The sequence below is a fragment of the Ranitomeya imitator genome, chromosome 2, assembly GCF_032444005.1.
Source record: "Ranitomeya imitator isolate aRanImi1 chromosome 2, aRanImi1.pri, whole genome shotgun sequence".
NCBI lineage: Eukaryota > Metazoa > Chordata > Amphibia > Anura > Dendrobatidae > Ranitomeya > Ranitomeya imitator.
In genome coordinates, this window is record NC_091283.1 from 826,285,456 (window position 1) to 826,312,298 (window position 26,843).

Genomic DNA, 26,843 nt, shown 5'->3' on the forward strand with positions numbered 1-26,843 from the left:
CAAACAACAGCTCCTCTTCTCATAAACAAACCAGGTAACAAAGCTACACAAAGTCTATAATACTGATCAAATATTAACATTTAGATTGATAGTGGTCAATAGCCTAAGGCGGCAAAAAAGCTTAGGCGTCAACTTCAGCAGATGGCAGCTGCTGTATCCTGAGCAATTGCACAGTCGCAATGACAGGACAATGTGTAGAGAGTATGTCTCCTACAGTCCAGACCACAAGATCTGTGAAGGCACGGGACCAGATTTCAGCTCTGAAGTCAGCAGAATAGTGAGTGCAGCTCTGGAGAATGATACAGGATGTAACTCAGGATCAGTAATGTAATGTATGTACTCAATGACTGCACCAGCAAAATAGTGAGTGCAGCTCTGGGGTATAATACAGGATGTAACTCAGGATCAGTTATGTATGTACACAGTGACTGCACCAGCAGAATAGTGAGTGCAGCTCTGGAGTATAATACAGGATGTAACTCAGGATCAGTAATGTATGTACACAGTGACTGCACCAGCAGAATAGTGAGTGCAGCTCTGCAGTATAATACAGGATGTAACTCAGGATCAGTAATGTAATGTATGTACACAGTGACTGCACCAGCAGAATAGTGAGTGCAGCTCTGGGGTATAATACAGGATGTAACTCAGGATCAGTAATGTAATGTATGTACACAGTGACTACACCAGCACAATAGTGAGTGCAGCTCTGGGGCATAATACAGGATGTAACTCAGGATCAGTAATGTAATATATATACACAGTGGCTGCACCAGCAGAATAGTGAGTGCAGCTCTGGAGAATAATACAGGATGTAACTCAGGATCAGTAATGTAATGTATGTACACAGTGACTACACCAGCAGAATAGTGAGTGCAGCTCTGGAGAATAATACAGGATGTAACTCAGGATCAGTAATGTAATATATATACACAGTGGCTGCACCAGCAGAATAGTGAGTGCAGCTCTGGAGAATAATACAGGATGTAACTCAGGATCAGTAATGTAATATATATACACAGTGGCTGCACCAGCAGAATAGTGAGTGCAGCTCTGTAGTATAATACAGGGTGTAACTCAGGATCAGTAATGTAATATATATACACAGTGGCTGCACCAGCAGAATAGTGAGTGCAGCTCTGGAGAATAATACAGGATGTAACTCAGGATCAGTAATGTAATATATATACACAGTGGCTGCACCAGCAGAATAGTGAGTGCAGCTCTGGAGAATAATACAGGATGTAACTCAGGATCAGTAATGTAATATATATACACAGTGGCTGCACCAGCAGAATAGTGAGTGCAGCTCTGGGGTATAATACAGGATGTAACTCAGGATCAGTAATGTAATGTATATACACAGTGACTGCACCAGCAGAATAGTGAGTGCAGCTTTGGTGAATAATACAGGATGTAACTCAGGATCAGTAATGTAATATATATACACAGTGGCTGCACCAGCAGAATAGTGAGTGCAGCTCTGGAGAATAATACAGGATGTAACTCAGGATCAGTAATGTAATATATATACACAGTGGCTGCACCAGCAGAATAGTGAGTGCAGCTCTGGAGAATAATACAGGATGTAACTCAGGATCAGTAATGTAATATATATACACAGTGGCTGCACCAGCAGAATAGTGAGTGCAGCTCTGTAGTATAATACAGGGTGTAACTCAGGATCAGTAATGTAATATATATACACAGTGGCTGCACCAGCAGAATAGTGAGTGCAGCTCTGGAGAATAATACAGGATGTAACTCAGGATCAGTAATGTAATATATATACACAGTGGCTGCACCAGCAGAATAGTGAGTGCAGCTCTGGGGTATAATACAGGATGTAACTCAGGATCAGTAATGTAATGTATGTACACAGTGACTGCACCAGCAGAATAGTGAGTGCAGCTCTGGAGTATAATATAGGATGTAACTCAGGATCGGTAATGTAATGTATGTACACAGTGACTGCACCAGCAGAATAGCGAGTGCAGCTCTGGAGTATAATACAGGATGTAACTCAGGATCGGTAATGTAATGTATGTACACAGTGACTGCACCAGCAGAATAGTGAGTGCAGCTCTGGAGTATAATACAGGATGTAACTCAGGATCAGTAATGTAATGTATGTACACAGTGACTGCACCAGCAGAATAGTGAGTGCAGCTCTGGAGAATAATACAGGATGTAACTCAGGATCAGTAATGTAATGTATGTACACAGTGACTGCACCAGCAGAATAGTGAGTGCAGCTCTGGAGTATAATACAGGGTGTAACTCAGGATCAGTAATGTAATGTATGTACACAGTGACTGCACCAACAGAATAGTGAGTGCAGCTCTGGGGTATAATACAGGATGTAACTCAGGATCAGTAATGTAATGTATGTACACAGTGACTGCACCAGCAGAATAGTGAGTGCAGCTCTGGAGTATAATACAGAATGTAACTCAGGATCAGTAATGTAATGTATGTACACAGTGACTGCACTAGCAGAATAGTGAGTGCAGCTCTGGAGTATAATACAGGATGTAACTCAGGATCGGTAATGTAATGTATGTACACAGTGACTGCACCAGCAGAATAGTGAGTGCAGCTCTGGAGTATAATACAGGATGTAACTCAGGATCAGTAATGTAATGTATGTACACAGTGACTGCACCAGCAGAATAGTGAGTGCAGCTCTGGAGTATAATACAGGATGTAACTCAGGATCAGTAATGTAATGTATGTACACAGTGACTGCACCAGCAGAATAGTGAGTGCAGCTCTGGGGTATAATACAGGATGTAGTACAGGATCAGTAATGTAATGTATGTACACAGTGACTGCACTAGCAGAATAGTGAGTGCAGCTCTGGAGTATAATACAGGATGTAACTCAGGATCAGTAATGTAATGTATGTACACAGTGACTGCACCAGCAGAATAGTGAGTGCAGCTCTGGAGTATAATACAGGATGTAACTCAGGATCGGTAATGTAATGTATGTACACAGTGACTGCACCAGCAGAATAGTGAGTGCAGCTCTGGAGTATAATACAGGATGTAACTCAGGATCAGTAATGTAATGTATGTACACAGTGACTGCACCAGCAGAATAGTGAGTGCAGCTCTGGAGTATAATACAGGATGTAACTCAGGATCAGTAATGTAATGTATGTACACAGTGACTGCTCCAGCAGAATAGTGAGTGCTGCTCTGGAGTATAATACAGGATGTAACTCAGGATCAGTAATGTAATGTATGTACACAGTGACTGCACCAGCAGAATAGTGAGTGCAGCTCTGGAGTATAATACAGGATGTAAGTCAGGATCAGTAGAAAACAGATAGCGTTGTATAGAATATATACACAGGTAATTTGTAGTATAGTGTATAAAAGATGGACATTTCCTTTAAGTCTAGAAAATCGGCAAATGTTGTATTGGAAAGATCCAAATGCATTTATTTCTACTGAGGAAGAAATTATCTGTAGATCCATTCAGAAAATCTATACCCCTCAGGCAGATTGATGGTTGGTGAATACACAGGGAGAATGTTTCACATTCATGTCCATGTTCCCAGCAGGCGCAGGAGATATCGGGGAAATGTCATCTCATGGTCTGTGGTCGCCCCATGGTCCGTGTACCGGTCACCGCTGGTTCTGCCGGGTCTGGGAAATGCTCGATGGGAAGGTAACAGAATAACATTGCAGAGCGGCTGCTCCCGGCATGGAGGAGGACGGATCATCTATTCTTCTACCATTAGGAGGTGCAGTCAGTTCCAAAATGACAGCGATTTCCTCCCAGCTCAGGGAACTCCTCCAGATCCAATTATAGGAGATGAACAATTATAACCAGAACTGAGTGATCGATCCTAATACAAGTCAACGGGCACATGATCACCCACGTGAGCAACCACGGGAGCTGGACGTGCCCCTTATTAATACGGGGTCTGCTTATATCATATACATGTGGAAATACTCTATATAGATAAAAAGTAAGTGCCCCCCTCCACATCCTCCTCCAGGAACGTCTACATCCATAGACATTAACATGGAGTCGCCCCTCTGCAGATATAACGCTCCCGCTCTTCTGGGGAGGATTTCTGCAGGTTTTTGGAGGAATTTTTGCCCCTTCATCCAGCAGAGAATTTGTGGGGTCAGACCCTGATGTTGGGGGGTCTAGGTTCACAATTTCTGGTCTAGGTGTTGGATGGGGCTGAGGTCCGGGCTCTGTGCGGCCGCTCATGTTCCCCCTCCATGTCTGTATGGAGCTTGTGCACTGGGCACAGTCATGGGGAACAGAAAGATAGAAGCTACAATTGTCCACAATGTCTGGTGCTGAAGGTTTAAGATTTCCCTTAACTAAGGGTCCGAGGCCGCCCCCTGATATCATCCCATAGCATCAACCTCCTCCACCATCTGTACAGGGGGCACAATGCAGTCAGGGGGCAACGTCCTCCTGGAATCACCAAACCCAGACTCCTCCATCAGAGAAGTGTGATCCGTCACTGCACAGAACACGTCTCCTCCAGAGTCCAGTGATGGCGGCTTTACACCACTCCATCCGACGCTCGGCATTGTGCTTGGTGATGTACGGCTGCTCGGCCATGAAGCTCCAGGAGGGGGCGCAGTGTTTGTGCTGATCTTATACTAGAGGAGGTCTGGACTCTGCAGTTCTGGGGTCACAGAGCGGTGGTGACTTTTCTGCCCTCTGCTTCTCAGTACTCGGCCCCTCGATCTGTAATGTTATGGGGGTCTCCACTTCGTGGCTGAGTTGCTGCGGTTCTTTCAACTCACAGGTGATGAGGGGAGATTTAGGAGACCGGGGGTGAGGGGCTGGATGTTATATACCGGGGGGCGAGGGCCGGATGTTATACATCAGGAGGCAAGGGGATGGATGTTAAACATTGAGGAAATGGAGCCGGATGCTATATGCCGGGGGAGGGGGGGTGTAGGTGGATGTTATATACCCGGGGGACGGATGTTGCACGCCAACTGGGGGGGGGGGGGGGTTGTGGTTGGTATACACTGGGGGGACGGATGTTGTACACCGACTGGGGGGGGGGGGGTGGATGTTATACACTGGGGGGATGGGGATGTTGTACACCGACCGGGGAAGGGGGGACAGATGTTATACACCAGGGCAGAAGGTGAGAGGGTGGAGAACCTGAATTCAATGATTAAGGCTATGTGCACACGTTGCGGATTTACCTCTGGAATTTTTTGTGCGAATTCTGCATCTCTTGGCAGAAAACGCAGGTGCGGATTTGATGCGTTTTTTACGGGGATTTTGTGCGTTTTTTTACCCCTGCAGGTTTCTATAATGGAGTGGGTACAAAAACACTGCAGATCCACAAAAAAGAAGAAGTGACATGCTCCTTCTTTTAATCCGCAGCTTTTCCGTGCGGAATTTTCCGCACCATTAGCACAGCATTTTTTTTTTTTTCCATTGATTTACATTGTGCTGTAAATCACTTGCGGATCTGCAGCGTTTCTGCGCGGGAAAAAAAGGCTGCGGATCCGCAGTAAATCCGCAACGTGTGCACATAGCCTAAGCCGTAGGGCCCGACACTTTTCTCCATCAAGTCCATCTATCATATATGTAGCTCACCTCTATCTATAGAGACTCTCCTGCATTTCGGCCATATTGCCGCTTTTCATCTCACTGTTGCTCATCATCTAATCCACTACACATTACACATATCCCTGTCAATCATTTTCTTAGTCTACTGTCAATTATCTCCAATTTGCAGATTTGATAACTACAAGGGGTTAATCCAGTAAGTGTGCCGCTACCAATTATTCCCAATCTCGGTGCCCGCTGGCTTTCTCCATGTTTATTTTACATTCTTCTCCCAGTCCAACACAGTAATGCCCAGCAGTCGGCTCAGATTTCCAGCGAGCAGGCCGAGCTTAAACTAAACTCTTAATCCGCGGTCCGCCCGGGTGAAAAGAATGTTTGTCTGCCATTGAGTTATCTTACATGCATGGTCTGGCGGTGTAACGTTACAGATCTCAGGAGATGGCAAGTATGTACGTCCCATGTAGCCGCTTTTACTTGCTGAGGCTGGGAAAAGATATGTTCTGCTTCCATTACAATTAACAAAAGGTGAGTTTGTTCCAAAAAAACAACGTCCCGGAGACCAAAAAATATCAGAGATTTCTCGCACTCCTTAGGAGGTCATGCATCGTCTGCATTTCCCAGATACGAATTTCTACTGCCGAAATGGAAGCGTCTGGAGCAAGTTTTTTTTTTCTATAGCTTGATAAAGGGCCTGCGCGGGCGAAACGTTGTCAGATATCACATGGACAATACCAGTAAAAAATGTGGTTTTACACATTAAATAAATACCAATCCAGGGAAGAAGGATAAAGGAATTCAATGATAGAAAAAAACCACACGCGTTTCGCCAAAATTCGGCTTCCTCAGACGTATATATATTTTTTTTAATGTGTCAATCCACATTTTTATTACTGGTATCGTCTTTACTAGAACCATGTTGCTGCCAATGATCAATTTCTAACGTTTGCCTATAGAATAAACACCAGTGCCTACCGAAATTATTGGTGGGATATCGCTTGCGCAGTTTCTCGGTCAATTTGGATACTTTATTTCTGAGAGCGTCGTTTCTGCTGAGGAAACCGTTGTCCTGCATGTTCAGTTCATACTCGGACAGGCACTGGGACACATCGTCATCCTCCTGAAAAAAAGAAAGTGACAAAGACACCATTGTTAAGAATGATAGTTGGGATACAGAGAGCACGATTGATTTTTACATTTGCTCTTTTTTTTCTATCTTGTTTTTTTATTTGTGCCAAATTCTTCTTTTTATATATGTTTGCTTGTTTGTTTGTTTTTTTGTTTTGTTTTTTTATATTCACCATTGTGGCAGGGTTTGGGGTTTCCAGATGTTTTGGGCTGATTCATCAACTATGATTTTTTTAAAAGTTGAAAAATTTGGTGTAAATGTACTCTCTCATATCCCCCCTTCCCATCCATCCAGGTGTGTTTTTATGTACATCAGTTATTCTGGTGCAATTTTTTTTGCACCACGTAACAAAACGTAAACGAAAAACAAAACGACTTTTTTTTTGTACCGTAAAATTGCAAAAACCAGATCACAAGGCAAAAGTACAGACTGTTAGGCTACTTTCACACTTCCGACGGTACGGGTCGGTCGAAATGCGTCGGGCCGACGTACCGACGGACGTTGTGAAATTACTGCACGACGTGGGCAGCGGATGCAGTTTTTCAACGCATCCGCTGCCCAATCTGCAGTCTGGGGAGGAGGGGGCGGAGTTTCGGCCGCGCATGCGCGGTCGAAAATGGCGGACGCGATGCACGAAAAACGTTACATTGAACTTTTTTTGTGTGCGTCGCGTCTGCCAAAACACGACGGATCTGTTGAACGACGGACACAACGTGTGGCCATCTGTCACTAATTCAAGTCTATGGGCAAAAAATGCATCCTGCAAGCACATTTTCAGGATTGCGACGGAGGACAAAAGACGGAAGTGTGAAAGTAGCCTTATTACTTTTCACTTTGTGAAAAATTCATCAACCGTGGTCAGGTGACTTTAGTGCAAAAAAAAAAAAACAAAGTCAACGAATGACGTAAGACAAAAATGAAAAGTGGCTTAAAACAAAACAAAAAGTTAACAATGAATCGGGGGTTCGCGGTCTTTAGGTCACTTGGGTTTCATGAGCTGAATCTTGTGATGTTGCATTAAAAAAAATTAACTTGTGTATACAAATAAGTTTGCCAACCCCTTTAAAGACACTAATAACCTGACGATTTCTCTATAAACATGCGTATCTGCTACATGCTTTACGAATCCGGCTATAGACCATTAACCAGTATATTTTCGGCTTAACCCAAAAGAGCTAAATTCGAGCAAATCTCCTGAAATTTGGGCAGATCGGGAAGGAAGTTTGATTCACATTGTAAAAATCTGATGCAAAAAACCCAGGAAGGGACTAAAAAAATCAAAATCTTATACACAGGTCTTCTTGGCCTTGGCCGGTCCCCAGATCATCTCCTCTGTTCCGTTCACGTCGTCCCATCGACGCCGTGTCGCACCGCACATAATGGTGCAGTGCCAAATGAATGGAGGATCAGACCAGATGGAGGACGGAAGACAGAAGACAAAAGATAGACGAGCCAAACGGAGGACCGTCAACAGAGTAAAAAAGTCCAGAAGAGGGCCGATGGGATTGTAAAAATGTTTTAACCTCTTCCCAGCTGGCCACCATTTTTCTGGATCCTGGGTGATTATTTTTTTGCAAAGTTCAGAAGCAATGTCACTCTTTTCTAAATTGGTCCCATCAACTCAATAACCATTCCTCCCCACCCGCACATATACATGCAAGCATGGCTCGGCCGATCATGCACGTGATCCCAACGAGGAGAGCGGAGTAAGATGTGTCTGGTGCTGCATCCTCCCTATTGAAATCCAACAAGCCAGGTCGTTATTTTCCTTCTATTTTTTTTTTTTTGCCATTGGCTAGTAGGCCATCACATTAGACATTTGGAAAGTTTGGCCGAAATTCACGTAAATCACGTAAATCTTAAACGTCCTTGGATGAAGTCAAGACGAAAAAAAAAAAATCCTTATTCTTACGATATTTAAAGTCTACGGTTTGACCCATTCGTACCAACTAGGCAGCAACAAGTCAAGATGGCATCTTTGCCATTCTCCTCAGCTATCAGTTCGCGAAAAGCACCTGCACAGCATGCGTCAGGTCTGTAAGTGACATCACCTGAGGAAGAGGAGGAGAAAAATCTTTGGGGAGGAGACCACGTAACAGATCAGCTGTCTCGGGAAGGTCTCTCTCCATGACACGTCCGCCACTCACCATGCTCATCAGTTGTTGCTCCTTTCTCAAGCAGCATGGACAAAAAGGAAAAAATAAAACAATTAAGAATCAACTCCTCGAGATAGAAAAATAATTTAAAAAAAAATGAATGGATGGTTCCACCCATTGGAGAAATCCATTCTAGACCTGATATTCCAAGTCACCTAAAAAAAACGCAGAAATCTGATTTTCCAGACACAAATATTTCTAGATCTTTCATCAGTGTTCCACCAAATGATCCTTATTTGCAGGAGTAAAAAAAAAAAATTTCTACAAAAGCCGAGAATCCGCTTTAGGTATCGTTCTGTTTATTGCTCAGCCTATAGCTAAATAACTCGACTCCACCAAGAGCGAACTGTTCTTCCAATGGGGAGATGAAAAAGTTGCGGGAATTCTGGATTCCGGAATTTCCAAAACCTTTATCCCACAAGTGTCCACCACTAGGTGACGGTCAGGAGATCACTGACACATGGGATTGTTGATAGATCGTCCCGATATCAGCAAATCAGGACAGGTATGGGGTTGTCCCAAAATTACAACATATCAACTAAGGATAGGTGAAGAAGTAATCACGCATGCGCCGCTCTAGTCATTGTCTACGGGACTGATTAAGATCGAACACTGCACTCAGCTATCCTCATAAGTCACAAATACAATGAATGGAGCAACAACTTCCATGGTCGACCTCTGCTCCTTTTAATCATGGGAAACAGGACCTCTATTCTAGCAATAGGTGGGGTTTCCAGCGATGAAGCACTTTTCACCTATCTTTGTCCTCCTCGTCAAGTCTAACGACATCGAATGCATCCATGACTTCAAAACATCCCCCCCCAAAAAAAAATAAATAAATAAACAAAATCTAAGGAAATGGCACAAAAAGAAAATGTTCTACAGTACCCAAACTACACATTGCCTCATTGACCCACCTCTATGGCATCTTTAAATTCCTCATCAGGTTCTGCTTCTTCGGCTTCTTCCACACTGCCAGGAGAGAAATCCTGAAAAAGTAAAAGAAAGTCAATTCGTGACATCTTTAATATTTACTATTAACTTCTGACAGTTTTCATCAATGCTACGTAACATGTATGTACCGTACATATTCTACGTGAGAACTTTTATAAATAATCGAGGCACAACTTTTATTAACTTTTCGTTTCATTCCTGAGCTGGAATCTCCCAGGATTACCTGTTTGTTCAGTGTTTAGATTCTATTTTTCCATGGAAAAGTCGTCTCGTCACAGGCAATCGCTCTACTATGACAGCGGCCGTGGCAATCAGCTACGAAGAGCTCAGATAGTCGACTTTGCCAGTAATGAGTATGATGGCGCTATGTCCCTACTGGAAAATGGTTATGGAAATGTAATATTACATGGTGGCCATCTGGATAAGTTGTCACCCACGTAATTTATAAGTGGCTGGAGTCTGGTGGATTCTTGATGAACCTCTCATTCCAAAAACCAAAGACGACGATATGGAGTTGGTCCATTCGTCTCCAGAATTTTATGAAGAATTTGGAGGTGTTTGTAGGACTTTTCATCCCTTGGTCCAGAAGAGCATTTGTGAGGTCAGGTCCTGATGTTGGGGGGGGAGGCCAGGTTCAAAGTCTACGATCTAGTTGTTGGATGGGGTGAAGGTCAGGTCATGTTCTTCCACCCATGTCTGTATGGACCTTGTGCACTCAGCACAGTCATGAGGAGCAGAAAAAGGAGGCCTTCACCAAACTGTTGCTGGAGGCTACAATTGTTCACAATGTCCTGTATGTGGAAAAATTAAGATTTCCCTTCAATAGAACAGAGGGGACAAACCTAAAAGAACGGCCCCATATCATTATTACTTCTGTACACTTATATCGTGGTATGTAGCGTTCCCAACGTATCTACCAAACACAGAAACAACCATAATACTGTTAGATGCTAGGCTGATTTGCTACTCCAGTGATGACGTGCTTTCCACCACTCTAGCAGATGCCTGGCATTGTGCCTACTGATCCTCGGCAGCTGCTTGACCACTGAAATCCATTTCATGAAGCTTCTGACCTACAGTTCTTGGATTGATGCCACTTCTAGGGGTAGTTCGTAACTACGTAGTCCATGGTTTTTACGTTGCCATTTACTTCAGTAATCTGGGGTCTCGACATGTATGTTTGCGTGGTCTACACCTGCATGGTTGAGCTGCTATTTGTTTTAGATGCCTCTCAAGATCACAAGATGATGGCATCCAACGACAAGGCCATGTTTACTAACACCCAAGTTCTTCAATGTGACCGGTAGACCAAGCAAGATTTGTCTATGGAGATCGTATGGCTGTGTGCTGGACTTTACGCACCTGTGTGCAATGGGTGAACTCAAAAATTAAGAAGGGTGCGCACATATACGGTATTTACCCTATATGACCAGAAGTATCATTCTAATGTTGGACAGGCCATTGCACTTTTTTCTTTTCTTGTTTCTTTCCACAGAGCTGAAAACTTCAGACAGGACACAGCTCCGGTGATCGGAGGGATATTGCAGACTTCAGGTGATCGCTTTAATAAACTCACAATAAAGACCAAACTCATCATTCATGGAGAGAAATACCAGAGCTCCAATATCATTATAAAGTCTAATCTTCATCTAATCCGTGCACATACACGGCGTCAGCAAAACGAAAACTTGGCTGCAAAGAACCAACTAGTTTACGATCGCTGGACGCCGAAATGAAAAGTTCAGGTGTTAAAGGAAAACTCCGGCAAGAAGATGAAATACGCCATTATATTCCCCTATTAGGGACCCAGCAATGAATAACTGGCAATGTGGCATCGGACTGAGACCAGCAGGAGAGACAGAAGGGCCTGGGAGCACGGCACTGTCCTGGATGTCCTCCTCTGGCTACAAAAGGGAACGGCTGAAGAAAGAGCAATGTGTCATCTACCAGGGTCTGACTCCAGAAAATCATCAGATCAGCAGGAGCCGGACAGTACTAAACACAGCTGAGCCCTCGTCTATATCGCCTAAAGGGAACGGCTCAGCAAAAAAATCACCTCTTCTTAACTAGATGTTTTTATTACTTTTAATATCATGATCTATATAAAATAAGATTACAGGGGAACCATGACATCACATATTGTGAGGAGGAGGTGAGCTGTGATATCACCTATTGTGAATGGGGGATCCTGTGTGATCTACTGTATATAGAGGTGTTATCAGTCATTGTACAGGAGGAGGAGGTGAGCTGTGATATCACCTATTGTGAATGGGGGATCCTGTGTGATCTACTGTATATAGAGGTGTTATCAGTCATTGTACAGGAGGAGGAGGTGAGCTGTGATATCACCTATTGTGAATGGAGGATCCTGTGTGATCTACTGTATATAGAGGTGTTATCAGTCATTGTACAGGAGGAGGAGGTGAGCTGTGATATCACCTATTGTGAATGGTGGATCCTGTGTTATCTACTGTATATAGAGGTGTTATCAGTCATTGTACAGGAGGAGGAGGTGAGCTGTGATATCACCTATTGTGAATGGTGGATCCTGTGTTATCTACTGTATATAGAGGTGTTATCAGTCATTGTACAGGAGGAGGAGGTGAGCTGTGACACCACCTACTGTGAATGGGGGATCCTGTGTGATCTACTGTATATAGAGGTATTATCAGTCATTGTACAGGAGGAGGAGGTGAGCTGTGACATCACCTACTGTGAATGGGTGAATGGTGGATCCTGTGTTATCTACTGTATACAGAGGTGATATCAGTCATTGTACAGGAGGAGGAGGTGAGCTGTGACATCACCTACTGTGAATGGTGGCTCCTGTGTTATCTACTGTATATAGAGGTGTTATTAGTCATTGTACTGGAGGAGGTGGTGAGCTGTGACATCACAAAAGTGAACAGCTGAAGAAAGAGCAAAGTGTCATCTACCAGGATCTGACTCCAGAAAATCATCCCATCAGCAGGAGCCGGACAGTACTAAACACAGCTGAGCTCTCGTCCACATCACGTAAAGGGAACAGCTCAGCAAAAAATCACCTCTTCTTAATTAGATGTTTTTATTACTTTTAATATCATGATCTATATAAAATAAGATTACGGGGAACCATGACATCACATATTGTGAGGAGGAGGTGAGCTGTGACATCACCTATTGTGAATGGTGGATCCTGTGTTATCTACTGTATATAGAGGTGTTATCAGTCATTGTACAGGAGGAGGAGGAGGAGGTGAGCTGTGACATCAACTATTGTGAATGGTGTACCCTGTGTTATCTACTGTATGTATAGGTGTTATCAGTCATTGTACAAGAGGGGGAGGAGGTGAGCTGTGACATCACAAATGGTGAATGAAGGATTCTGTGTTATCTGCTGTATATATAGGTGTTATCAGTCATTGTACAAGAGGAGGAGGAGGTGAGCTGTGACATCACAAATTGTGAATGATGGATTCTGTGTTATCCGCTGTATATAGTAATGTTAAATCTGAATTGAAATAAGGTATTTAGTAATGTACAGAAATGTCTTTCCCACATCAGCTTATGTGTTTTGCATTGTGATAGGTTAAACACTTAACGACCCTGCTGTATGGAGAGTGTAATACATCACGATATCCTAGGACTCATTGAGATGAGAATGTCTCAGCAGGTCACTAACCACCGCAAACTGAGAACATATGGTGTACGACAGTGTAACACTCATTTATACCCCGTCGTCACCCTTCTTTCTAGTAGACGCCAAATCCACTGAGTTTTTCAGGTTCCAGGAAAAATTAATCAGGTTTCCAACATGCAGTGATGTGTTACTCCATGTAAACGGTTTGTAGATCCTACAGACCAATCTGCTGAAAACAATCCCTGCTACAAATCTGCATCAGCTATCTGATCAGTGGGGGGATAATTTCAGGACCCCTGACTTTATGCCCCACAAGCATATTTGACATCCGTTCTGCAGGGTGCACAGGTATTATGGGCCAAAATGTGCAGGAGGCTTTATCCTTATAGTAGGGGGAGCAGGTTGCCTATTTTTTTCCCTAAGAACTTTGTGCTTTCCCGTTATTCCTTCTGGGAATAGAGTAAATGAGGACATGTATCCTCTTCAAAACAACCTACCGTATTTGTCAACATTTCACGGTTTCCGGTACATAGAAGTCGATTTCCAGAAGGAATAACAGAGGAACAATATAATGAAAAAATGGAAAAATAAATCAATTTTTTTTTCCATTTCCTTTTCAGATTTTTTTTTCCATATCAGGTAATCAGTATTATGGCTGTTCTATCTAACACAGGGGTTTCACCCAGCCTTTAGAGAGGGGTTTCACCCAGCCTTTAGAGACTTGACATGTATCAATCCGCAGGATTGTACTCTGGACAGGAAAGTTAGGGACTAGTGATACTAGTGATACTCGTTGTTCGGGTTTTCCAGAGCACGCTTGGGTGATCTCCGAGTATTTGTTAGTGCTCGGAGATTTAGTTTTTGTTTATGCAGCTGCATGATTTACAGCTGCTAGTCAGCCTGAGTACATGTGGGGGTTGCCTGGTTGCTAGGGAATGTCAGCCGCGGATTTGAACTTGGCCGTCAAATAGCACTCCATAATAAAGCAACCAAAACAGGAGAAATATTAAATTAAGTCGAAAGGGGAAGATATTTTTGCTCTGAAAACACATTGATCGTCATAGAAACAAGCAGGGTTGTATGGCGGCCCATAAAGGAGGGTCGGGCTCGGGGCCAGGCTTGGACTCGGCACGGCGGCTCTGCCAGGTAGGACTAATTTTTGACGCTCCATCAGTGTCGGAGCAGGAATACAACTCTGTGGGATCCCGGGATCTCCAGCCAAAAAACCAGATGGGGAGGCAACTGATTGCTGAGGAGGACAAACGAGAGTCTCGCACGGTCCGGGGAGTATTGAAGGAATGTGCGGAATCGTGTAACCATTATAATGTAATCTAATGATCCTCAGATGAGGAAAATCATTTATGTCGAGCGCAAGATGAATTATGGAGAAAACGAACGATCAAAAGGAGATTGAACTAATATCCCGATCAGTCTTCCTTACTTAATGAAAAACACATTGGATTTGGATGGAAAGATCAAGAAAATACGTAATAGGATAGAGAAAATATACGAGAAAGTGGCCGATTACAGGGAACAATAGCCCCACTGTACAATGAAACGGTTCTGCAGCTTTCTAATAGACTGTGTTGCCCATAGCAACCACGGCGCAACTTTCATTACTCTAAGAGCAAAATGAAAGCTGTGCTCTGATTGGTTGGTCTTGGGCACCAGACAGCATTTCTTACTCTTTCTAGTCCATAGCAACCAATCACAGTGCAGCTTTTATTTCTCAAAAGGAAAATATGAAACGAAAGCGGTTCTGTGATTGGTTGCTATGGAGCAACAGCCTGTCTTACTCTTTTCTGGCCAAAAAAGAATACGAAATGAAAGCTGAGCACTGATTGGTTGCAAAAGGCGATAGGTTGCTATGGGCAACAAGATTTTTATTTGTATTCTCCTCAATCTCCTCTATGTGTTTCATTTGATCACCATTTTCCCAGATTTGTTTGCATGGCGTCAGTGACAGGAAAGAAAGTCGTGACTAGAGATGACCAAATCAAAACAAATTCGTTACGAGTTTCCAGAAAATTTCAGATTCTTATGAACACGAAATATTTATTACTGGATTGTATTTGCAGGAATCCGTCCGGCCGACATTTTGCTAAACTGTTCTCTGAGGGCCGAGAAAGTGTCAAAATAAAGCAACAACATGTTATACTCATCTGTTTTTCCTGCCTCTGCGGCAATACACCGGAATTTACCCATCTACATCCAAACAGCGCCACATCTGTCCGCTGGCCGTGTGTAGTATTGCACTTCAGCCCCATTCCAATCAACAGAACTGAGCTGCAATACCAGACACAACCTACGGACAGGTGGGGCTCTGTTTACGGAAGAAAGCAGCCATGATTTTTATTTTTTTTCATTCTGGACGATCCCTTAAATAATTACTCACTTCTGAGGTGGTCAATACTGGGGTGGGGGTTCGATCCGCAACCGGTACGGGCTCGACCTCTTGCGCCGCTTGCGTCGGTTCCAATGGAGCCGTCCCACTGCTGCCTCTTTGCTGTAGAGACGCTTTACATTCTGCCACAACTAAAGACAAAGAAATAAGTCATTAAAGTCATCTTACAACTACCCAAGTAGATTCATACGGACTTTACGGACGTAGCAGCCGCCATCATGAATGTGACCATCAAAGTCATTTACCTAGCCTAGCCACGTTCACCTTGATTCTATACCTGTAGTTCGCAGCGGTTATGTTGGCGGCTGCTATATCTGTAAGTCCCCATAGAGGTCTGACGTTTTTCCACACCAAACTTTTTAATTTTTGATTAGGGCAAAATGTGATTCTCACTGAAGTCAGAGATGGTCTGTTGTCCATTCACATGAGATCCTTACTCTAGATCTTCAATATCAGATCGGTGGGGCCGGTGTTATGATCCGGTGACCTTGGAGCTGCATGAGAACTTTCACTGGAGAAAGTGGCCACTATACTGACTGCAAACCTGAACTTAACACCGCAACTAGAAGTAGCCGTGGAGTGTACCTAACAATCCTAGACACCTCGTCACAGCCGGAGGACTAAATTCCCCTAAAGATGGAAATCGGAATACTGTCTTGCCTCAGAGAAAATCCCCAAAGGATAGACAGCCCCCCACAAATATTGGCGGTGAGTCGGAGAGGAAAAAACATACACAAGCAGAAAAAACAGGATTTAGCACAGGAGGCCACTCTAGCTAGATAGGACAGGATAGGACAGAGTTCTGTGCGGTCAGTATTAAAACCCTTCAAAAATCCACAGCAGAGTATACAAAAAACCTCCTACATCTAACTAAAGACGTAGCAGCGTATATCTGCAACTCCAGTGAAACCAATCAGACTGAGAAAACACAGACACAGTCTAATCTGGACAAAAGAAAAACAAACGAATAGTACTGAAAATAAGCACACTGCATGTGTGCCACAGGAAAAGAAACAGACACTTATCTTTGCTGAACTGGCAGATAAGCAGGAGAGGCCAGGCTGAGATCCAACACTTCCAGAGAAACATTGACTACTGGCAAGGGCTAAAGGATCCTGCACACCTAAATATCCCAGTCAGAATTGTAATCATCCGATACACCTGGCCAGGACTGCGAGTCAGAGACAACTGCATTCCCACCAACAACCACTGGAGGGAACCCAAGAGCAGAATTCACAACAGGCCGGACACCTCACCAACATCAAAAGAATAGTAGCTGATCTGCAGTACCTGGCAGCGGCTGCTACACATTGAATTGGGCAGAGCACATCTGTTCAAAGGTCACATCCAGCCATTGCCAGACCTGGTAACCATTGCTCAGTTGAGTTGCCAGGTGTTTGACCCCCCATCCTAATCTGATACCAATGACCTTTAAAGGACCCCTGTTCCTGACCAGGTACATTTTAGTTTTTTTTTTTCCATAAATGCGGTTTAAACAGCCGTCATTTTTTCAAATATCCAAAATAGGTTTTTTTTGAAAAATTTTTATGTTATTTTCATTCTATCTTGCCCCACCTTCCCAAAATCGGGGCAGTATATTTGGGAAAATAAAGAAAACTTCTGATGGTTTTTTCACTTTTTTATAGGACCTCAAAAGCCACTAAAATGCATTTTATAATTTGCTCCCCTTTCCGTAACAATTTTTCTTTTTTTTTTTTTTAAATATCAGACAGTGCCCTGTATACAGAGATCAGAAAGACAGGGGCGATATTAAGCCATCTCTGCCTTCTTCAATGGGAAGTCTGACTGCCGACTCCCCGCTCCCGTCTCAGCACAATGTCACGCAGCCACTTTACTTTGTACTGACGTTTTAAAACGTCACTGCAAAGTAAAGCGAGGACCGTCCGGACATTAATAGTCAATGGGCAGCCTGGAAGGAGTAAACGATAGGTCATCAGTATCTTCTGACAGACAACCTCTTTAAAGGTAAGACGCTTCAACTCTCTGGGGGTCTTACAAGTGGTCAAAGTTGATTCAAAAATTAAAACTGTTCAAAAGGTTTGTATTATTATTAAAAGTTACCAACGGTTACCCATCCTGAAAAAAATAAATAAAAGAAGCCATGTTAACAACCGGAATCCACCCTCCAACTAGGCTGGAAGATATGTCACAGCCCCCAGTATCCCCCCCATATGCATTAAATGGGTGGCTCTTCCTGCTGAAGGCGATGGGATCAGCACACCGTTAACAAACATAAATGACTTTTGCAGGGGCGTCTGGCAGGGTCTTATTCCATTTTCCCCATTGAGAGCCCAATCGGGAGGAATAGTGGTAGACGAACGTATGGCCAACAGTTATAGAAAGTGTTCCGAAGATTAGTTTCAGTGACAGGACCCCTTTAAGCAAAGTATTTGCATCCAATGGTTACACCTATTCTGTTCCCTAAACATCAGAATTTTTTTCTGCAAATCTTTTAAGACAAATCTCCACTTTAAAGAGCACCTTTTATTATTCTGTACGGTACAATTGATCTGGATCCAAGACATTAGTTCTGCCAAGAGCCATTAAAAGATCCTGGCAGGCGATACTCCAGAACATTCTTCCGGATCCTTATCTCTAGTCTAAATTTGTATAAATCTCAAAAGATGTGACTCAGACTTAAAAAAAGAAAAATTATATATCTATCTGACCCTATCACATTACTCTCTGAGTCAAAAGGCTACTTTGCCATTTTGTGCACTCGGCTACCTCCAGCAGTGGCGCCGCAGTATGGTGGGTACAGACTTCATTACGATGTTGCATTTTTGAGCTACGTTTTTAGTTTGGGTGGACCCCAACTGACCCCGCAAGTTATCAACTATCCTATGGATTCTGAGTAACACTTTAGGAAAGTTCTTGAAAAATTAATACAGTTCCCAAATCTAGTACCACCATACAACACATACTAATACCCCGACACAGAGGATTTTCGTCTATGGCGCAGCATAGGGAAAAACCCCAAATCCTTTGTAGACACATTTTTAATTCAACATGAAAATTAAGTGCAACAAGGGCGGTCCTAATCCTTTCCAAATCCCACCCTTTTACCTCTGATTGACAGATCCAGAAGTGTTGCAATGCCACCACCTTCTACACTGCACAAGTCAACGAGGCTGTCGGCCATTGCAGGACAAGAACGTGCGCCGCACAGGGAAAAGCAAGGCGCACAATCGAGACTTCTGTGCAGAGGACAGCAGTGTTGCAGAACGACGAGCCATCAAACACAAGGGGGGAGGAACTGTGCAGCATTTACAGCGGCATGCCGGAGCACTTGCAAGCAAATCTGGAGTGCCGGAGCACGTGCAAGCGCATCTGGAGTGCCGGAGCACGTGCAAGCACATCTGGAGTGTCGGAGCACGTGCAAGCACATCTGGAGTGCCAGAGCACGGGCAAGCACATCTGGAGTGCCGGAGCACGTGCAAGCACATCTGGAGTGCCGGAGCACGTGCAAGCACATCTGGAGTGCCAGAGCACGGGCAAGCACATCCGGAGTGCCAGAGCATGGGCAAGCACATCTGGAGTGCCGGAGCACGGGCAAGCACATCTGGAGTGCCGGAGCATGTGCAAGCACATCCGGAGTGCCAGAGCATGGGCAAGCACATCTGGAGTGCCGGAGCACGGGCAAGCACATCTAGAGTGCCAGAGCACTAACAAGCACATCTGGAGTGTCGGAGCACGTGCAAGCACATCTGGAGTGCCGGAGCACGTGCAAGCACATCTGGAGTGCCGGAGCACGTGCAAGCACATCTGGAGTGCCGGAGCACGTGCAAGCACATCTGGAGTGCCGGAGCACGTGCAAGCACATCTGGAGTGCCGGAGCACGTGCAAGCACATCTGGAGTGTCAGAGCACGGGCAAGCACATCTGGAGTGTCGGAGCATGGGCAAGCACATCTGGAGTGTCGGAGCACTTGCAAGCACATCTGGAGTGCCGGAGCACGGGCAAGCACATCTGGAGTGTCGGAGCACTTGCAAGCACATCTGGAGTGTCGGAGCACTTGCAAGCACATCTGGAGTGTCGGAGCACTTGCAAGCACATCTGGAGTGCCGGAGCACGTGCAAGCACATCTGGAGTGCCGGAGCACGTGCAAGCACATTTGCTCAATAGGTTTAAGTTCACTTTCTCTGCAATGCCAATGTGTGCTGCAAAAATAGATTGCACGTCTTGCAAGCGACACCTTTGTTGCTTTGATATCTATAAAGCTCATTTTAAAAAGAGGAGATGATTTTTTCTTGAATTTTCTATACTTTTTTGCGTAATCCATGCTTAAGCTATTTTGACCTCCAACCGACTATAAATTATACTTCGGTCATATTCCCTTTAAGGAATCTGGAATTTTACTTATGCATATTCTATCATTTTGTTACATTTATCTCATTCTAAAAAGAAGAGATTTTTTTTCTTGAATTTACTATACTTTTTTACGCCATCCATTTATTAGCTATTTTGACCTCCAACCGACTATAAATGATACTTCGGTCTCATTCCCTTTAAGGAAACTGGGATTTCTTTTGTGCATTTTCTATCATTTTGTTACATTTACCCATTTATAAAGCTGTCGACTAATATTCCTTCTTTTTCATCAGTGTGGGCCAACTTTGCAATAATTAAGAAATGCAACAGTCTCGAACTGGCCAGATGCAAAGAGTCCTTGTGCAAATAGAGCAATCTGCTCCCGGTGCCATGGAAGCCGCGGCCACCAGACATCTGCTGTCCCCTCTGATACAGATCAGGAAATTTTGCAAGGAGCATAAATATTCACAGTGAACATAATCGCCCGTGTTCCCGTCTGTCCTTAACGCTCTCGTCCACGTAAAGTGACATTTGGACGAATCGCACAAGGTCCCATCAAGCACTGACGCTCCGGCCAGATGGAACCGAGCACATCGCCTGTAATTACCAGCACACTTGAACACCATGATTGCCTCCAGATCACGAGATCCAGCCAAAATCTGACACTCCGCTCGCAGACTGGGGCCAGGATCTATGCGGGGTGCACATACATATGCAACACACTTCCTTCTATTCACACCGGATAGCAAAGTGTCTGATCCAGGAACACGAAGGGTGCCAGAACGAAAAAGGAGAATATTTGTGCTCCAGCAATCCAAATGCAAACATCTGTCCCTTCGTCTTAATCCCTGGAAAGACTGAACCGAGGAATATGTAAAAGGTGCAAACCAAAAAGCCATGGGAACGCGCCTGTGTCCAACCAACGCACCGCGCACGTACACAGCAGGGAGCGACACTGTCCCTTTTCTAGTCTAGCCATTTTAGAATGCAAGAAAAACAACATCTTATGTCTAGTCGCTGTGAACGGGAATTTAATCTAGGGCTCCCTGTTATCAGCCACCAAATTCGGACAAGCATAACGGATAGGTATCCCAAAATTTTGAGCCCCCTTGATCACTACCTTCCCTTAGAAACTGCAAAGCATCATATTATTGCATTTCAATAGAAATTGACATATGTCCGTGCGCATCTGTTGCGATCCGTTTTTTTTCTGCTGCACTTTCTCAGCCTTTTTTCAAAAAAATATTTTTTTTTAATTACATCACAGTCTATAGAAGTCGGATACGAAAGTATTAACATTTGCATCCACTACTTTCATCCTCCCCCCCCCCAGAGAAAACAAGTCAAATAATATGCTGATACTCCCTTCCATATCATTAAAAAAATCCTTTCTAACAAAGAACAAAACTGTGCAACGTATATGTTTTTTAGAATAAGGATATGCTTGCTATAACATGCATATGTATGCATAAGTGTTGAAATGGAGCAGTAACGATCGTGTTCGCAGAGGGTGCGATTGCGCCAGGCCCAAACGGGAAAGGGGTCCACCCATGCCGGCACCAATTTCACAAGGATGTGCGTCCTCAAAACGCGCAAGGATCTGGACATTATTCTTGGAAGGGGCCCAGGATGGGGGACATTATTCCTGGAAGGGGCCCAGAATGGGGGACATTATTCCTGGAAGGGGCCCAGAATGGGGGACATTATTCCTGGAAGGAGCCCAGAATGGGGGACATTATTCCTGGAAGACGCCCAGGAAGGGGGACATTATTCCTGGAAGAGGCCCAGGATGGGGGACATTATTCCTGGAAGGGGCCTAGGATGGGGGACATTATTCCTGGAAGGGGCCCAGAATGGGGGACATTATTCCTGGAAGGGGCCCAGAATGGGGGACATTATTCCTGGAAGGGGCCCAGAATGGGGGACATTATTCCTGGAAGACGCCCAGGAAGGGGGACATTATTCCTGGAAGAGGCCCAGGATGGGGGACATTATTCCTGGAAGGGGCCCAGGATGGGGACATTATTCCTGGAAGGGGCCCAGAATGGGGGACATTATTCCTGGAAGGGGCCCAGAATGGGGGACATTATTCCTGGAAGACGCCCAGGAAGGGGGACATTATTCCTGGAAGAGGCCCAGGATGGGGGACATTATTCCTGGAAGGGGCCCAGGATGGGGACATTATTCCTGGAAGGGGCCCAGGATGGGGATATTATTCCTGGAAGGGGCCAGGATGGGGGACATTATTTCTAGAAGAAATCCAAGAATGGGGGATATTATTCCTGGATTGCGACCAAGATGGGGGACATTATTCCTGGAAAGGGCCCAGCATGGGGGACATTATTCCTGGAAGGGGCCCAGGATGGGGGACATTATTCCTGGAAGACGCCCAGGAAGGGGGACATTATTCCTGGAAGAGGCCCAGGATGGGGGACATTATTCCTGGAAGGGGCCCAGGATGGGGACATTATTCCTGGAAGGGGCCCAGGATGGGGATATTATTCCTGGAAGGGGCCAGGATGGGGGACATTATTTCTAGAAGAAATCCAAGAATGGGGGATATTATTCCTGGATTGCGACCAAGATGGGGGACATTATTCCTGGAAAGGGCCCAGCATGGGGGACATTATTCCTGGAAGGGGCCCAGGATGGGGGACATTATTCCTGGAAGGGGCCCAGGATGGGGACATTATTCCTGGAAGGCACCCAGAATGGGGGACATTATTCTATTGTAAACAGAAAACAAATAAAAGGAAGGGGGATGCAGCTGCAGCTGATTTCTCTGAGACTGATCCTGTGAGAGGGGAGATGGAGCAGATGAGATATGACTATAGGATATGTAAGAAGCAGAACACCAGGCAACCCCCTTTCAGCATTTCTGAAAACGACAGAAAAAAGAGTTTTTTTTTTTTTTTTTTAACAGGAGATTCCCTCCCAGCTAAACCCTAAACCATTCCAAACCGCTACACGTTTCCTCCAGTTACAGCTGATCTCCAGGGGTTACTAAATCCGAGCATGCTTCATTCAACGAATCTGTGTGCAGCTTCAATTAATAAAGTGAGATGTCTTGATGAGACAAACCTGATTGGAGAGCATTTGCAATCGATGTAGTTTCTCTAATTGCCACTAGATGTCAGGCTTTACTGCAGAAACACATTTTGCTTTACACCATGCTGTAAAAGCGTGACCCATTATCTCACACTTTCTGTTCTGTTTTGCGTCACACGCGCCATTATTTTAACATTTAGAAAGGGCACCAGTGAGTGGGCAATCCATAAAATTATTTTCTTGCAAATTACATATGTTAATTTTAAATGATTAATTCTGTTTAACAACCACGTAAAATATGGTAGCAGGCTTTTTGGAGTGGTGAAGCACTAAACATTTGGTTTGCAACCTTTCTTCATTCTTAGATTTCAAGAGTAATCATTGACTTGCTGCTCCGACATGTGGGGATACAGTTGCTCCCTGCATGCATTCAATGCTCACACGCAACGGAGGCTTGAAGCTTACACCCAGACTATCTGCTGTGCTATGGACGTCCTGGTCACACAAAATACAAATTATTATTTTAAAAAAAATATTATTTAAGCGTGAAAACACTGCCATCTAGTGGCAACATTTTAGTATTGCATTTTTTCTAAAATTTTTAATCTAATCTACTATATAAAGCTGAATGTGTATGTGTGTGTGTGTGTGTGTGTGTGTGTGTGTGTGTGTGTGTGTGTGTGTGTGTGTGTGTGTGTGTGTGTGTGTGTGTGTGTCCGGGATTGGCATCTGCACCGTCGCAGCTACAGCCACAAAATTTTGCACAGTCACACGTCTGGACCCCGAGAGCGTCATAGGCTACGTTGTGAGGTGAAATTTTAACTCCGCGCTTTCCAATTCACCAAACTATTTTTCCCCTATCTACATAATGGGGAAAAGTGAAAGGAAAAGTGTAGGAGGCAAATTGACAGCTGCCAGATGTGAACAAGGGGGACTTAAAGAGTGAGAGCGATGGCGCCAAAGAGTATATACCGTACAGTTGCTAAGGTGGGGCCCCGACATGGGATACTCACCACACACGGGGATATGAACAGACACACAAAATGCGCCACACACTACCACGTGCTTGAACACATATACCACCCTCAGCACACATTTCACCACACATACACCAACCTCGCCACATAAAAGTCGAAACACAAAAGTCGCCGCTCAAAACTCACCACGCGCAAAACTCGCCACATGCAAAAAATAGGCTCACGCAAAACTCGCCACAAGTGCAAAACTCACCTCATGGAAAACTCGCCAAACGCAAAACTTGCACATGCGGAAAAATTGCCACATGCACAAAATTTGCAACACATGCAAAAGTTGCCTCACACAAAACTTGCACATACTCAAAAGGCACCAGACATAAAACTCGCCACGTGCAAAACTCGCCATGCGCAAAACTTGCTGCACACAACTTGCTACACTAACCTGTCACATGCAACTCGACACACAAAAAGTTGCTACACGCATGTTGCCACACAAAACTCATCTCACAAAAGTCGCTACATGCATGTCACCACACACAACTCAACACACACAACTTGACAAACGAAACTCGCCCTAAAACACACACAAGTCTGGTATTAGCCTTCAAAAATAAAAATCTGATTAATAAGCAGACAAACTACAAGAGCAACAAATCTACCATATAGGAAATACGGCAGCTGTCAGTCACATGACCTGTCTATTATGTGTATGTGTGAACTAATATATACTGCCAGGGGGGAGGGCTTCCTGTTGGCTGGGGATTTATCAGGCTGCCAATTTATCTTACAAATACTGAGGTAAAAATACTGAGCAAATAACGTGTTAACGAGGTCTAATACAGGAGATCACACAGGTATATACTATATACAGGGGAGATGACACACAGATATATACTATATACAGGAGAGATGACACACAGGTATATACTATGTACAGGAGGAGATGACACACAGATATATACTATATAGAGGAGGAGATGACACACAGGTATATACTATATACAGGAGCAGATGACACACAGGTATATACTATATAAAGGAGGAGATGACATACAGGTACATACTATATACAGGAGGAGATGACATACAGGTACATACTATATACAGGAGGAGATGACATACAGGTATATACTATATACAGGAGGAGATGACACACAGGTATATACTATATACAGGAGCAGATTACCTACAGGTATATACTATATACAGGACGAGATGACATACAGGTATATGCTATATATAGAAGATGACATACAGGTATATACTATATACAGGAGGAGATGACACACAGATATATACTCTATACAGGGGAGATGACACACAGGTATATACTATATACAGGAGGAGATGACATACAGGTATATACTATATATAGAAGGAGATGACATACAGGTATATACTATATATAGGAGGAGATGACATACAGGTATATACTATATACAGGGGAGATGACATACAGGTATATACTATATACAGGAGATGACATACAGGTGTATACTATATATAAGGGAGATGACAAACATGTATATACTGAGGTGAAAATGAGAGGTGTGAGGTGAAAATGAAAAGGTGTGAGTGCAAAATGAGAGGAGTGAGGGAAAATAGTGTAGTGATCGGAAAATGACAGATGTGAGGTCGAAATGACAAGTGTTAGGGGGGAATGAGAGGTGTGAGGGGAAAAATGAGAGGAGTCAGGGGGAAAATTAAAGATGTGATTGGGAAAATGAGAGGCGTGATGGGAAAATAAGAGAAGTGAGGTGCTATAACTAACCACAGATATTTACTATGCCCAGGCAACGCCGGGCTCTTCAGCTAGTGTGAATATATAGTACTATTATTTAATTGCTGTACATCTGTAATTTGCAACTTGTTGTCTAGCTGACACAAAACTATAACTCCTACCATGCTGGGATTTGTAGTCTCTGCAACTCTAGAGTAAGACTTTTCATTAACCAACCATGGCCGAAGTTCATTTAGAGGGATTGATGTATAGTCAACTGCACACAGTACCTATATCAAAGGGGGGCAGGCTGCCAAGATTCTTTATTAGTATACATTTGTATAAGGCTGACTTCACACTCAGCGTATAAAAATATGGTCCGTAATACACAGAAAAGTCCCCAAAATAGTGGTCCGTATGTCATCCATAGGCAGTGTGTGTGAGCGTATTTTGCGCATAGCATCCTCCGAATGGCATCCGTACTGTGAGATTTTCTCGCCGGCTTGCAAAACCGACATACGGACATACAATGGATCCATGTGCTCAAAAAATCGTAAAAACATATTATATATATATATATATATATATTTTGGGCTGAAAATCTCACTTATATATATATATATATATCAGTGAGACACATATATATACCGTACATACTCGAGTATAAGCCGAGATTTTCAGCCCAAATTTTTGGGCTGAAAGTGCCCCTCTCGGCTTATACTCGAGACACGGTCGGCGGCAGGGTCGGCGGGTGAGGGGGAGAGAGGTCTGTCGCATACTTACCTGCATCCGGCGCTCCTGGCGCCGTCCCACGGTCTTCGGGTGCCGCAGTTCTTCCCCTGTTTAACGGTCACGTGGTACCGCTCATTAAAGTTATGAATATGGACTCCACTCCTATAGGGGTGGAGCCGCATATTGATTCCTCTAATGAGCGGTA

The 26,843-nt window shown here is 44.0% G+C and overlaps 1 protein-coding gene across 3 annotated transcripts in view; it reads right to left on the reverse strand.

The window, feature by feature from the left end:
* Positions 1–26,843, reverse strand: part of ZFYVE27 (zinc finger FYVE-type containing 27) — a 103,956-nt gene that overhangs the window by 30,446 nt on the left and 46,667 nt on the right. For 2 of the 3 annotated variants that reach the window (XM_069754023.1, XM_069754022.1), the window contains exons 7-9: positions 15,822–15,961; positions 9,771–9,842; positions 6,544–6,688 (exon numbers count right to left, since the gene is read on the reverse strand). In XM_069754023.1, coding sequence (XP_069610124.1) covers positions 6,544–6,688; positions 9,771–9,842; positions 15,822–15,961 — 357 coding nt within the window. Of the gene's footprint in view, positions 1–6,543; positions 6,689–8,748; positions 8,866–9,770; positions 9,843–15,821; positions 15,962–26,843 lie in introns of all 3 variants that reach the window. The other variant, XM_069754021.1, reaches the window with a different exon arrangement.